We start from the raw sequence: 16216 nt of genomic DNA, 5'->3' as shown, positions 1-16216 counted from the left end.
AATTGACAAAGCAGTTTCCACATGTCATCTTATAAGAGTGAAACACTGACAATAATGAAAAGTGATAAGAGCATGTTTCACAAGACAGATAAGTATTTTTCCAAACATAAAATGGATTAAGAAATTATGTCATAATTAACATTAATGTTGTGCCCCTGATAATTACAAATTTCACAATATTAGTGTTATGGAAGGAGTTTGAATCAACATGTCATAGGGTGAGTCACCATAGGTTGAAGTGAGCTGCAGTAGCTCCATGTGTAAACTGACTGGCTATTAGCTGGACAAGCAAGGTTATGTTCATGGCAGGGGACAAAATATTTTCTCTTTACTACCATGCCCAGTATGGCCCTGTGGGAAGTTGACTTTCCTGTCCCATTGTATCAGGCCTGAAGCAACTAGGTGAGTGTGAAGCTGACCTCTTATCTCCATCACGTGCTGAGGTGTATGGTTATGCAATGGAACAACTTTACCTCGTTGGTTCAAAAATAAGACACAAAGACTGCTTGAAAGAAAGAAATAACCTGTGTTTTATAATATGTGTATTATTTGTACTGGTCATAATGCCTGGAAGTTTGATAATGATTTAATCATTATCAGTGTAATATTATTAACATATGCTAAACTCCTTAGAAAAATTACAGGACTTGAAGTATTCTTACATAACATGGTTGTTTCCTGGATTTGAGATAGTGCAATTAAACTTCTGTACTTCAGAAAGTTCATCACTGAAAACACTATATTGGTAATAGAAGTACAGAAATTAAATTAAATTCGTGGCGTAACAGCTCCAGAGAGCCAAAGCCGACTAGCTTGACTGCTGGCCTCACGTTCACATGCCTAAGCAGAGGTGAACGATCATCCAACCAGATATAGGGTGACGTGTGGTCAGCACGACGAACCCCCAGCCATTGCTAGCTTTCCTGACTGGATTATGCTACTCATTGTAGCTCCCCAATTTCCTCATGATGCTGGGTTGGCACCGGTCCCATACACTGGTCGAAAGCTCATGAGAAAATTTCTTCTCCACCAATACTCGAACCAGCGCGCATTCCGTATCGCCGGTCCGAAGCATGATGCCTCAGACCGCGCGGCTACGGCGCGGGACAATACAGATTGTGATAATATGGAAGCAGCAAGTAGACATGTTATATTGATGCTCGTGTAACACTATTTCCATGTTATAATCAGTAAGGCAACAAGGGAATCCTGCAGCATACTTATACTAAATTTTGTTGAAGGCTTAAGGAAGTTGTTTCTGTATTTTTTTTAGGGAATTTTGCAGGATGTAATAAAATGAAATGTTCAAGGGTTCAGGTATAATTAAAACCTGTAGCAATGTGTAATTCATTGATGAAGTTGTTTATGCAGTTCAGAAGTTAACATCACAACAAACCTAATGAAATATGCTTTAATTTTCATGATTTATTTGGTTTCTGGCATTTCCATGCATGAAGCATTTGAAGTGATTATCCATTTTAATTCTGAATATTTAATGACAGTGTTTATGGAGAAACTTAAGAACAGAATTAATATGTCTGTATATAGTACTTGAGATGGAAAGTCATAATCCATATTTCCAAAGTAAGCCCTTACAAGCCAACCTGCCAGTGCTTGACAGTAAATATCTTTGTCAAAATCATTCTGTATTGTGGACAGTGAACCAGAGATGGTTTTCCACTCTAGACCTTATAAAAGTGTTCTTATTTTTGGAAATATAGATTCTCACATTTGTGGGCTGAAGTGTGATGTTGAATCTAATTTGTATTACATTATCCTGTTATCCACAAATAGTATAAACTAGCTTCTTTGTTATTATGTAAGCCATTAGGCACTGCTCTGAAACCTCAAATCCTATATTAGGTACTGATTCTTAAAGTTACTGTTTTTTTCAGACAAATTTGTCTGAATCTGTTCCACCATCTCGGCCTGATGACCCGCCCCTCCTTCCTGGGGAGAAAGTTCAAGGAGTGGCACGAGAAGTCACATATTTGTGTCCATACAGTGGTCCTGCTAGGGGTGTATTGTCAGTAACAAACTACAAGCTTCATTTCCGCAGTATGGACAGGGACACTCCATATGTTGTTGATGTGCCTCTTGGTGTCGTAAGTAGTATTTCTTATCAGTCAGTGTACTTGTGAATTTGGTAAATGGGCCCTTCCACATATACCTTGATGTTTTAAGGCTTTTGGGTTTATCAAAATCAGATCTGGATTTTTGTACCCAGTTCAAACACTTTCCATTCCCACAGCATACATTTTGGGCATGATGTCAATACAAGGCTTCCAACTGTGTTCAGAGCCTTTATTAAGCCATAGATCACTTTCTTCTGTCAGGTGTAAATGTTGCTGTTATCCTGTTGCTGATAGTAGTAGAATCTTTCTCATGATTCCTTTCACTTCACTGTTCTTTATCTTGGCAGGAAGACAGAAGTCAAATATTTATCATCTCTGTTTACCATACATCCCTCAAAAAAATTTTCATTACCTCTTTTTCTTATCCACATGTTTCTCTCCTATTGAATAGGAACCCGCCGTCAGTCTTCACTGTCAAATACAACTTCAGCTATTGCCCGTTCTATATAAGGTTTCCAAAAGAGCCCAACCATTACATATTTATTCAGAAGATGGCAACTACAATGTTTCTTGAAACATTGGATAATTCTCAACATTCAACGCAGCTCAACTCTGAAAGTTGAAGTTGTACATTGAACTCTAGTCACAAAAACCAAAGGAAAAAAAATATTGAATTTTTTGTAGATTGAAAGAGGTTTTTTAATAAATATTGTATAACTGTTGAGAAAATTAGCTACTTTTGATAAACTGATAAAACATCCTTTTTCTGGTCAAAATAATAGAGCCTAAGAGAAAAATACACTTTTTACAGATTTGTGAAGTTTGTTAACTATTGAGAGTAAGAACACCTATAAAGATTAAAGTACATTAAGTATGTTTCTTTCCATTCATGTTGATAACATTGGTTGTAGATAGCATGGTTGCAGTTCTTACCATTGCTCATTTTAGAATAGTGTCCATTTACAGTAACTGCTTGAGGACTTAATGTTTACCCAATAAATTTCAGTTTTCTTTTAGTTTAGTCATGTTTATCAGTATTTCATATTTCATAAAATGGGGGATCTAAGTGTTTGGTTTTCATTTTAGGTTAGTCGAATTGAGAAAGTTGGTGGAGCATCAAGTAGAGGTGAGAACTCATATGGTATAGAAGTCTTCTGCAAAGATATGCGCAACCTTAGATTTGCACATAAACAGGTATGAATTCCACGTATTAAATGGGATTTCTAATTTTTGTCATATCTTTTAGATAGACTGAAATCTTCACAGTTAACTTAATGAATGTGTATACATAATAAAGGCATGGTTTGACTAAGAGTGTGCCACTGATAAGGACTTAACAGTAGGTGCCATGGTCACTGAAATCTAAATCATATAGTTTCAGAACTTAAACTAATTTGAAGTACAGTATTATGTTCTTCTTTTAGAACTAAAAAAAAATCTTCATTTGCCACAAATTATAATTATAATAATGAAGTCCATGAACTTGAATTGAAACTATTTGATCATATTATGGTGCTTTATCTTATAAATTACTTTGAACACGTACACTCATAAATAATTGCTAACATTTTCATTATTATAAAAGGACATGGTTGAAATATTTTCTTACATTTACGACATTGGGGATATATCTTAGAAATGCTTATTTTTATGTATGTGGTCAGTATGGACAAATTATGGGAATCTTTGCATTATAGATGATGCCCTCTCACGTTTCCATCCCTTGGTGGTAGATGAGCAGTTTTGACTGAAGATTAACATTACTTTTGTGTGTGTTGGTGTTCTTCAAAATATAATTACATGTTATTTGTGAAGGTACAGAATGTCATTTTGCAAAAGTTATTTTGTGTTGCAGTAGAAAGACTTGCATTAAATACTGCAATTAATATACATTTGAAACACTGACTGTAGCTGAATGTGGCAATGAAAAGATCAAGCCACATTTTTGAAGCAGGAAGTATGTTAAATAGTAAAAATAACCATGCCTTGGAACTGTAAACAATTTTGTGTATACATAAAAAATTGACTCCATTTTAGCATTATGTGGAAGATGAATAAAGTAAAGTGTTCTTATTACTGTATGATTTCTTGTTTCTTTACAGGAAAATCATTCCCGGAGGAACGTGTTTGAGAAACTGCAGCAGTATGCATTTCCTCTTTCCCACAAGTTACCTTTGTTTGCATTTGAGTACAGTGAGACATTGCCAGAGAATGGCTGGACAGTCCACGAGCCAATTGCTGAACTTAAGAGAATGGTAAATGTGTACATATGTTGACGACAAAGGAAGGGAATATTATTCACCTTCTAAATATCGTATGTATGGGTGTTTGAAAAACCCCAAATTAGATTTGCTTGTGAATATTAAACAGTGATGTGAATGAGAAATGTTTTCAGAATGTGGTCTTATATTGTGTTATTCAGTATGTCACACCTCACATTTTGACATATCCACCTGCATTTCTAACACATTTATTCAGTCTAACTTCAACATTGCCCAGTGGTGTGTGTATTAGACACAAATGAAACTTTAGACAAAGTATTTGATCATATATCAGAATCAGAATATAAAGATAGCTAATGAATCATAGGAACATGTGACAAAATTCAAATACATGGGGATGACACTAAGAAGTCAGAATGACATTCATGACGAAATCAAGAGCAGATTAAATTCAGGGAATGCTTGCTATCATTCAGTTCAAAATATTTTGTCTTCCCGTCTCATGTTAAAAACTAAAGCTTAAAATACACCACAGTATTATTTTGCCAGTTGTGCTGTATGGGTGCGAAACTTGGTCTCTCACTTTGAGGGAAGAACATCGACTGAGGTGTTTGAGAAAGGAGTGTTGAAGATATTTGAACCTAAAAGGGAGGGAGACAGATCTTGGAGAAAATTGCATAATGATGATCTGTACAGCCTGTACTCCTCACCAGATACTGTCAGGATGATTAAATCGAGAATGATGAGTTGGGTGGGACATGCAGCACGCATGGGGGAGGGGAGGCCCAAAGGAAGGAGACTACTAGGAAGACCTAGGTGTAGGTGGGAGGATAACATCAAGATGGACGTTAGGGAGATAGGAATCAATGGAGTGAACTGGATGCAGCTAGCTCAGGATAGAGTCTGGTGGTGAGATTTTGTGAACATGGTAACGAACATTCGGGTTCCATAAAGAAAGTGGGCTATTCTTTGACAAGCCACATATATTGACTTTTCAAAGAATTTCCTTCGCCATAGAGTGAGTGAGGTTATATTTGACAGATTCCTTTAACTTGTATCAAAGGATTACGAAGCTGGCATCTATAGACAGATTGGCTGGTATTAGTTTTTGTGTCTACAGGAACATTATCGCTACTGTTATTACTGCAGATGCAGGTCTTTGGGATGTAGTCATAATTTTTATTATATAATTTATGCTTTTGTCTCTTGGAGCAAAGAATGTCTTACTGACTTATATGGTCTTACTCTGTTGTACTTAGTGGTCTGTTGATCTTGATTAGCCCTCTGTAATGGACTCAACTTAATTGGTACTTTTCACTCAACGATGGGAGCAGATCCAGTTACCAACATGAAATGTAGGATGTTGGATAAAGTTAAACTATCACTTCTGACTGTAGTACACTGTCATCAGTGCTTTCAGGATTGTTCTGTAATAAAAGTAGTTGAATATGTGTATAATATTTCAGATTAGTAATAAGTTGCAAGATACTTCAAACTGTAATTTAAGTGCATCAGTTTTTACGCAGATTCTACACAGTTGTATGATATGTAGTGATATGGCCTGTCTTCCAACCATCTCTTCAGAGTTCTTCCATTTCAGGGAGTTCCAAATGATATGTGGAAGATTTCAAAAATCAATGAGAATTATGAGATATGCGATAGCTACCCTACAGTGTTGGCAGTTCCAGCTCAGGCCACAGATGATGACCTGAGAGCTGTTGCAGCATTTAGGAGTCGAGGTCGCATTCCAGTATTATCATGGATCCATCCAGAGAGTCAGGCCACCATCTCCCGTTGCTCACAACCATTAGTGGGTGTCAGTGGAAAGCGTAGCAGAGAGGATGAGCGATACATTCAACTCATCATGGATGCTAATGCTCAGTCACATAAAATGTTTATTATGGATGCAAGGCCAAGGTAAAATTATAATAATGAATTGAAACCTTTATAATTTATCCTAAAAATCACTCACTGAAGTCTGACTACTGTAAAATATTTTAAGTCGCACTATTTCTTAACCCTTTGCGGTCCATTTTAAATACCACTAAGGCTCTCTGCTGGTCTATTTAAATGCCACTAAGCTGTATAAATTGAACTACTATTATGAACTGTTTTGATTTTCTTTTTAACTTGCATTAAACGGAAGACATTTTGCTAAATATGGTGAAAATAGGTTTTGAGAGGTTCACAGTTCCTTTTGTTTGAATACTGACTGTGTGAAATATTTTTCATGGACTCAACCACTGTTGCTAGTGAGATGTGTATTAAGTGTTGCCTTTCTGCTTCCTGTTGTTCGGTAGAGAATAAAGCAAGTCCAAGTCAGTAGATATGTCTTTGGTGACGTCTAAACATCTCTTATTGCATGCAGATATATGATGTATAAGCATTGGATTTCTGATTCTCAGAGCTATGCTTCCTTTTGTGCTAATTGTGTTTGAAAGTTCAAGACCAAATTCAACACCAGGAAAGTGAAACAGAATGTGAAGTTTAAACGATGAAGTCACTACACATAAAGAATGCTTGATAAGAAGACGTATGAATACGCATTTGTCATTGGTGGATTAATCTATGCGTCAAAAATAATTTAAAAAAATATAATTTCCTACTAGGAAGATAAGACATTTGTTTCATAACTTTATCAGCTATAAAATACTTCTATTCTAAGTAAATATGACAGCTACACACCCGATGGTGTTCCTTCACTATATGATGCATGGCAGAACACTTGGTGTGGAGTCCTGGCTTCTTTGGACACGTGTCGGAATAAGACGACTTTTCTCTCCTGCCTCCTTTCACTATTACAAGGTTCACAAAGTCTTACCAGGAAAACTAGGAGAGAACTATTACAAAGAATAAGGCTTGAATCTTATGCTGACACTGTTTGCCAGCCTCAGTTTGACTCCAGATCACGTAAGAAATTCGAAAAATACGTCCGACATCGGACTGGAACTCGGATATTTAAATGTCGGACTCAGTCCGACAGAGACCGCAAAGGGTTAAGTGATAGATGTGTCCAGAATTTCTGTTATGTGTAAGGTGAAACTTTGAGGGTGAACAAAATGTGTCATCAACCTTTCATTTCTGTGTATTTAAAATGTTCTTTCTTGTTACACAAAAGTAATCCAAAGCATTTCTTTCTTTTTTTTCTCAGTGCAAATGCAATAGCAAACAAGGCCAAGGGTGGTGGCTATGAGTCAGAAGATGCTTATCAGAATGCTGAACTTGTGTTTCTAGATATTCATAATATTCATGTTATGAGAGAGAGTCTCAGGAAGTTGAAAGGTTAGTGTGAGTTATATTTATATCTTTCAAGTATGTATTCACACAGTTTTGTTAGTAAGCTCCATTATCTACCAGACAGCACAGTGCTGTGCCCCAGAGATAGCCATCTTCATCTGCCTCCACGAAAACTTTAAATCTCATAAGTTTTTTTTTAACAATTTTATACTTCTAAGTATAGGGGGTCACAGCAGGAGTGTTAAATGTTGCGGTCCCGATTCAACCCATGTACTGATGGGTTGTGAATCCTACTAACCACCAATGCACACCATGTTGAATGGTGTGTACTGGACACGAAAAAAAAACTTCTAAGTATGTACCAACTGAAGAGTTGAACACTTTTATACATAAGGTCTTGAAAGAATATATGTTTATTTACATTATAGATTTTTCCAGTGTGGAAGATGTAAAGGCGAACATAAAATTTTAAATAATGTCAGATGTAATTTAAACTGTTCCAGTATTTACATTTGAGGTTTTCTCTCCGCATTAATTATTTTATTTCTTTCAGAGTTGTGCTTTCCAAGTATAGAAGAGTCTCGTTGGCTTTCTGGAGTTGAATCTACCTATTGGTTAAAACACATCAAATGCATTTTAGCTGGAGCTGTTCGTATTGTAGACAAAGTAGAGAATCACAAAACCTCTGTTTTGGTCCATTGTTCAGATGGTTGGGACCGCACAGCTCAGGTGGGTCACATTACCATTAGACAAAGCAGTGTCATGCTTATAAGCATTCTTTATTTTCTTTGTCAGGAAACATTAGGTATAAGGCAAAGGTTGATTAAAATAAAATAGAACATTTCATTGTTTGTTATAGTAGAAGTACAGGTATTACAGTGAAAAATGAAGTTATGAATTTCTTACAATATGGTACAACAAATTATCAATTATTTCTGGATCCTTCATTGATATTGCAGATTATTTTGCAGCAAAAAAGAAAAGAAGGAAAGAGAAATTATAAGAAGTAACACAGTCAAGTTCGGAATCCACAGGTTACCCAAAAAGTGGGCAAAATATATTGCATAGCTACAACAATATGCTAGAAAACTGAGCATAGTTTGTGTTATGTGTGAAGCCTGTAGACAGCAGAAAAATAAAAGTCCAGGTTGAATTTGAACCACCGTTTAAACTATCCTATAGCATGAATGTGTAATTTTGGGTACATTTTTTTTTATAAATTTTGCTTGTTATTTCTGCTATACTGTGAAAATACAGTAAGGTATAACAACTCTAGGTTCAGGTGGTACACAGCTCAGTGCATTCATACAGGCTATACCAACTATAAAGAATTCACATCTATCAAAGTAAAAATATTTGGTAGTCTAAATTTTTACATTTTATTACTCTTAATTAAAGAAAAATAAGAAAATGGCTTTATTTAAGTTCTTAAAAGACAGATCTAGTTATACTTCCAGTGTTTGAAATATGAGTATGTTAGTATATATTCTTTCAGAGTTATATTTATTTTGTATTTTATTTGAAGGCAGTATTTTTTTCTGTAGCTTACAGCTTTGGCAATGCTTATGCTAGATCCATATTACCGCACAATAAAAGGCTTTGAGGTACTCATCGAGAAGGAGTGGCTTGGTTTTGGACACAAGTTTCAACATGTAAGTAATTGAAACTGTAAACATGCTTTGTTATTAAATGTCAGAATTTAAATTTTTGTGCCATCTGTACTGATTGTCATTTTCATTTGTAGCGGATTGGGCATGGTGATGATCACCATTCTGATGCAGACAGATCACCAGTATTTCTTCAGTTTATTGACTGTGTGTATCAGATTACAACACAGTTTCCCAATGCTTTTGAGTTCAATGACCATTTTCTAATTACCATACTAGACCATCTGTACTCCTGTCGTTTTGGAACATTTTTGTTTAACAGGTAATGTATTATTACAGGTTCATGTTACGTACAGTGCCTGCCACCAAAGTTAATCACTTAAGTTTGAAATTGGGAGTGACGTAAGTGTACAGTTGACATAATTTCAGTTGTGATAATTTTCATGTGTTTATCCATGTGTGGTTTTTTCTCTGCTTTCCATTAATTACAATTATTTATGCCAGATAATTATTAAGTAAAGACACCAACATGTCTGCCTGATTTGAAGATGAACATGAATTAATGTTAGTGACATTTCTGACATAAGTAGTTTCCACAGTGAAACAAATGTATCCGTATTTGATAGTAAACAAGTAGGTAGGATAGGATAGGATACTAGCATTGATTGCAAAGGTCAAGTGTCCATGTTTGAGTTATGGTAACAGCATGTTTAATGCATTTGTTATATTTATTTAAATTGTTGAAGTTGTGCAGTTGTATATTCAACTATGTTCCAGCAATTCCATATGGAAGTTATAACCAAGAGTGATTGGAAATGGATACTAAAATTGTGGACTGGGTTGTTCTAAAGAGAATGTGTAGTAATTGTTCATCTGTAAAGTAGTATGTATATCCTGTTCAGTAACTTTTATTAATGAGCAAAAAGTAATTGTCAGTATTATCCACATTATCAACATTATTTGTGCTGTATTGGTGAAGCTAGAAGTGCAAACAAAGCAGGTATTTTACTTTTACATGATTTTTGTTCAGTGGCTTTGTGATTTAAAGGTTCCAGTTTCAAATATATTTTATTTTCAAGAAACGCATATCATGCTTCATAAGCATACTAATCATGCAGAATATGAATTGTAGGCCTACATAACTAGAGAGTATCAGTGGTCCGAAACAAGTGCTGAATATGTCTAATTCTTTGATGGCTTCATTGCAGGAAATGTTTGTTCACAAATGTAGGTACTCCTGAAAAGAGTGATAAACTGGAAATCTAAATTTCATAGATCTGGAAATTTTTACTTGTCAAGGTTGTGGTAAAAAGAGTCCACTAATCCTGATTCTCTGTGTTTATTTCTGTACTAGGTGGAGTACTGTAGCTCGGTAGTTTGTAATTACAGATCATAAAGCAGTTGTTCAGGGTTACATGAGAATGGATCCTTGATTAACCCACACTAGACACTGACCTTACTTTCCTCTCTCAACAGTTTCATGTCGTTTGAATGTCTCTTCCCGATATAAATGGGCTTCAGTAGAAATGTTTTTCATATATATATATATATATGGGAAAATGTGTGAAGTAATCATTTGAAAGGTGGAAACTGAATTTATATAGTTTCATATGAAATGATTTCATGGTGTTTGGCATATCATAAATAGGTTGAGACGCCATGAAGGTGTGGCTTGTTATGTCACACAGGGAAAATAAGTCATAAATGCAAACTTCATCCTGTAATTCAGAAATGTGTTTGTCACCCACAAGAAACTATAAGTTCACTGTATATATCCACAAAATGCTTTGGCACTACTCCCCAACTTAGCCAGTGAAACTTCATGTGGTAAATTAGAGATCGCTATATTTGGCATCAGCCTCTTGGAGCAATGCCTGGTAAGTTCTGTGCTTCAGTCCATTGTTTCATTTGTAATTCACAACAGCAACAATTGTAGACATCAGATGTTGAAATTGAATGACCTCGCTGCATAATACTTGCAGGCCATGCATTGTGTGTTGGTTCTTGAAAGGCTTGTTTTCAGGACCTGGCATATTTAGTATGTCCAGAACCCTGAACTTTATCACAGATCTTATTTGTCTCAGCATGGACTCAATGTCTTCTCCATTTAACCATCTTAAGTGGCGGTAGCCCGAGAAGAATTTATCATACTAAGTCACCGTGAAAGCTTCACATCAGGAATTGAAATGTTGCTATAGTGGTCACAATAGTTTTTGGCCGGTGGAATATTCAAAAACTACTGCGGCTGCTCTATGTCCCTACAAGTTTTCATAGCATTATAACCCAGAAGACTAACAATGACAAACTGAGATTGAATTAATTCATTGTTTTCATCTATTTCCATGACCACATTTGACATACTAATTGATGCTTGATTTATACTTTTACCCGCACAAAGTCTGCACTAATAGCCAAAATTTACTTTCATTAATTTTGTTAAGTCAGTGGAGAAATATACATGGTATGTCTTAAAGACAAAGGAATGTTATCTGCGTTTTATTCCTAAAAACTAATTCAATTCTAAAGGATTTTGACGACAGTAGTTTACAATTAAAAGACAGAGACAGAACCAGCCTCCGAAACGTCGTGATTTTAAAGAACAGACAATGGAAAAAGTCCTGACAAAGAATAATTTTAAGTCTAAAAACTCATGTTTATCATCTAGCTTAATTAATGTTATGTAATTTTAGGCACTTTGTAATGTGATAACCCTTTACTTTTGTTACTATGCAGTGACAGGGAAAGGGCTTCTGAAGGTGTGAAGCAGAAAACTGTGTCACTGTGGTCATTTATCAACTCTGATCTGGATGTGTATCGCAATCCACTGTATTGGTCTCCGGCAGCATACCAGCAGGTGCTTGTTCCAATAGCAAGTGTGAGGCACATTACACTCTGGAAGGGTCATTACTGTCGTTGGAATCCTAGCATGCGTCCACAGGTACATAAGTTTTTCACTTTATTGCTTATAGACTTTTTTCTCAAAATGAGCCCTGTAGTAATTTACATAATTTTTTTTCTCACATATTGTACTGTATGCAAATGCATGAAAAATGCAGTGTGCCAAAGAAATGTCCAGAAATATAAAATGACAGTTATAATATATATTTTGTCAACACTGATTATTTTATTAAATATAAAACACAGAAAAACTGGAGGAAATCTTATAACCAAATGATAGTCTCTTGCTGTTCTGAATATTTCTTTGAAACTTGTTCAGATTGGACCTTATGGAATGAAGAATAAAGAAGCCTTGACCAGGAAAGCTTTGTAATGAGAATATATAAACTATATTTTATAAAACTGTACTGATTAGTGAAACTTTGGCATCATTTATTTGTTTATTTTTCTTGTTACAGCTCTAATTGAATTATTTTGTTTGAGAATGTTGAAGCATATGCATGTGGTTATTACTTGGAAGATCAGAAAATTCAAACCTCACATAATACCATACTTATCCAAACACCACATCCACGTTTTTTCTAAAATTTATGCACAAAACACTAAATGTGTATTATGTTTGAGGATTGATTTGGGTAGCTTGCAAAGGGGGTTCTCAGATTTACCTTTGTAATTTTACCTTCTGTCACTTTTTTCTGTAATCATCTCTTTCATTCCCACAGGTGGTCCCCTTTTCATGCTGAACACCTATCATATCAACCCCATAATCACCATTTCTTACTCAGCTGGATTTGTCATGTCTGTTTGTGTTTACCACAACAGTTCTTATTCTTCTAGGTTTATGAATTTCTTGGTTTTAAGGCTCATTAGGTTTATTAAACTCCTGTCCTACCAGCCCATGGTGCTGTCCCATGGTTTTGGTATGGCTTCCAACTTGTGTGTCTAGAAATGAAGGTTGAGTGGTCTTCTCTTCTTGCCCATTTTGCAAGTCTACGTGTGGAGCCAAGACCATAAGTTATGTGCATCCACATGGTGCCTCAGTAGTGATCCAGGCAGCATTGACATTCCAATGATCATATAACCACTGATCTGGCTTTGTTGCTTTGATGTGTTAGTGCTGACTGAGAGCTGTGATGTAATTAGTGTCCACAAGTCCCTGAAGCTGTGTGGACCTGTCTCTGTCTGTATGGGGTGTGGTAGGCCATGGCCAGTTATTCGCATGATAGTGGAATGAAGCAGCAGCTCACCAGTGGTGTAGGACTTGCTGTTAGGTTTGAACATTTATTTGGTTTTCTCTGTGTTTACCTCTAGACCAGCATCTAATTTAGTTGTATTTTTATTATGTTTTCACCCATTAAGGAGCCTGGGTAGATCAATCAGTATAGTGTCTGACTACAGACTGAAGGACCAGGTTTTGATCCTTGGCAGGTGCAAATCATTTTTGTTCTATCCTCCATTTTATTGGGTACTGGGGGTCCTTTCCTCAAGGATATATTGTGTGTGTGATGCTGACCACTCACCTATTTAATGCTGAGGTCAAGAGTGAGTAAGATCTATGCCTTCTCTCTGCCTAAGCACCTCCGCGGTATAGTGGTAGCTTTACTTAAGTTACTTTTACCCAGTAAATTAACATTATCACCAGAAGCCCCTCACTTGCAGTGTACAACTTCAGCTTTCAAGGATGTACTGCATTGAATGTTGAAAATATCCAACATTTTGACAAACATTAAAGTTGTCATGATGTGGTATGGTTGCAGATGTTTGTAAAATGTGATTAGTTAGATTTTCTTTTTTAGGATCCAGTTTATCAGCGTACCATGGAGTTACTAGTACTGAAGGAGCAATTGGAGAAGCTAACTGAGGAGTGCAAGCGAGAGCAACAGTCAAGAGCTGCTAGAAATATGGCTACACCACCTCGTTTAGCCTCCCCAATACGTAATTAATTACAAAATAGTCATGCACTAAACCCACAGAATGTGTTCATATATAATCTGCTCAAGAACCAAACAGCATAAGTCTGAAACTAATATTTCAACAGGTATAATGTTATTGATAAATTTATTTATAAAATATTTAGGAATTAAGACAGTGCAGATGCAATAATGACATCAAGGATAAGTTTATTACCTGAATTCTTGAATCTGATATTGTGTCAGATTGATTTCCTGTAATTTATTCTGCTGACTACCATTACTGATATTGAAGTTCAACATTGAAACTTGGTAGTCTGAATCTTTGCTTTTTACCCTAGGTTTTCTAAGAATGTATTTCACTCACACTTTCATACAGTATATATGCAGATGATAATTTTTTGTAAAGGGAAAGATAACTTATGATTTCTTGATATAAATGTTTTAACATTTATATTTACAAAGTATTGCAGGTCATGGAGATGTCTTGGGATGCCTGTTGTTGGTATCTCAAAAGCAGGTGTTTTATCATTGGTGGGTTTATGATTCCCAGTTACTTGAATGTGTCTAGAAATGTTATCTTCATCATATACACCCTGTAACCATCTGTAAGACAACAGATATAATTGAAGAATAGAGCAATAGAAGTCCACCATCACAACTTTCAGTGTCAACCCCAATTTCTGCTGTTTATATTTAACAAGGTAATTTATTTAATGTTTTTTTCATTATATAGAAGTCTCTTGCAGTGCTGCTCTTCATAAGAACGTTGTACATAAAACATTGTAATGTGTATGTTTAATTCTATCCTTTGAACAGTGTAACAGTGTCACATACTCATATCTAGACATTTGTCTTTGTTGCTGTATTTATTATTTATAGAGTACTATTTGTGTCTATGAGCCGGGATAGCTCAGTCAGTATAGTGACTAGCTACAGGCTGGACGACCAGGGTTCGATCCCCGACGGGGGCAGAGGATTTTTCCTCTAGCCTCTGCGTCCATACCGGCTCTGGGGCCCACCCAGCCTCCTCTACAATGGGTACCGGGTTCCTTTCCCGGGGGTAAAGCCGGCCGGGGCGTGATGCTGACCACTCACCCCCATCTAGTGCCGGGGTCAAGGAAGAGAGGAGCTATACCTCCACTCACCCCAAACGCCTACATGGCGTATAGTGGGACAAACTTTACTTTTTTACTATTTGTGTCTATTATAATCATAAAACTGCTATTTTCACGTGTAAATGTGACATACAATTAATAAAATCTTCTTGGGCAATCAGCCCTGTCAACTGGTTACAGTAGTAAACCAACGTTTCGGGAACCAACTCTGTCCTGTCTGTTCAGAACCCTGATGATGGGGACAGAGTTGGTTCCCGAAACGTTGGTTTACTACAGTAACCAGTTGATGCGGCTGATTGCCCGAGAAGATTTTATTCATTGTACTTGCAGCAAAAGTCTCAAATCCTATAAATGTGACATAGAAAATTTCTGAATGGGAATTATGTCAAAAAAATCTTTATATGCTCATTATTTCATGTTGGTCTGCTGTTTTAAGGCTTATGCTCTTTGGATTTTGACATAATATAAAGTTTTCCTTTTTTATGTGCTGTAGTTTTACTTCGTCCCATCCTAAACAGTTGACCAGACAGAGTGAAGTATGTAAGTATGCTGTCTTAATGGTTGTATGAGGACATATTTTAGTACATATATTACATATATAAGGCTGCTATTTGTGAACGTGAACTCATGATTGGAATAATATATGTATATTATTATCAATCATGTAACAAACTGCCCAGCTGTTCCTTTGAACAGGGGTAAAAAAATAGTGTGAGTACAAGTATTTAAATGGTAATGAAACATCTGTCTGCAGAGATGTATATTGTTAATAATATAAATGTTAAATAGTTTGTCACCTTTTTAATTATTAATGCTTGAAATTAATGGTTTGTGATATGTATAAGAGCTGTAAATAACCTTTAGAATATTAGTGTCTGAAAATATCTTTTGCATATTAAATAACTTGAAACAAATAAATGTACAGCAGGTAATATTATTTTTTCACATTTCCTGTAAAAGGGATGAAACTTTTATTTGTAGAGATTTAAAAATAAAGAAAAAAATTTAAAGGATTTTACTCTGAATATTTAAATGAAGACCTTACTTGGCTCCACACTTTTGATTACACATGATTATAGTCTATCTTTGTAGTAGGGATTTGGGAAACATTTGTATGTTTGGCTGTATTTTTGAAAGACATGCGGAGAT

At 35.7% G+C, this 16216-nt stretch overlaps 1 protein-coding gene across 6 annotated transcripts in view; it reads left to right on the top strand.

The window, feature by feature from the left end:
- The window catches only part of mtm (phosphatidylinositol-3-phosphate phosphatase), an 87863-nt gene extending 71783 nt beyond the window's left edge, over window positions 1-16080 (top strand). For all 6 annotated transcript variants that reach the window (XM_022066853.2, XM_087340257.1, XM_087340256.1 and 3 more), the window contains 10 exons: window positions 1896-2105; window positions 3162-3269; window positions 4178-4330; window positions 5898-6214; window positions 7449-7579; window positions 8088-8263; window positions 9079-9186; window positions 9279-9463; window positions 11875-12079; window positions 13836-16080. In XM_022066853.2, coding sequence (XP_021922545.1) covers window positions 1896-2105; window positions 3162-3269; window positions 4178-4330; window positions 5898-6214; window positions 7449-7579; window positions 8088-8263; window positions 9079-9186; window positions 9279-9463; window positions 11875-12079; window positions 13836-13982 — 1740 coding nt within the window. In that variant the 3' untranslated portion in view covers window positions 13983-16080. The remainder of the gene's footprint in view (window positions 1-1895; window positions 2106-3161; window positions 3270-4177; window positions 4331-5897; window positions 6215-7448; window positions 7580-8087; window positions 8264-9078; window positions 9187-9278; window positions 9464-11874; window positions 12080-13835) is intronic.
- The last annotated feature ends 136 nt before the right edge of the window (window positions 16081-16216 follow it).

This window comes from Zootermopsis nevadensis, unplaced genomic scaffold, assembly GCF_977971745.1.
Source record: "Zootermopsis nevadensis isolate Lab colony 2312 unplaced genomic scaffold, Znev_1.0 Znev_ptg000061l, whole genome shotgun sequence".
NCBI lineage: Eukaryota > Metazoa > Arthropoda > Insecta > Blattodea > Termopsidae > Zootermopsis > Zootermopsis nevadensis.
Note: the sequence above shows the minus strand (reverse complement) of the source record. Positions and strands in the feature narration are given on the sequence as shown.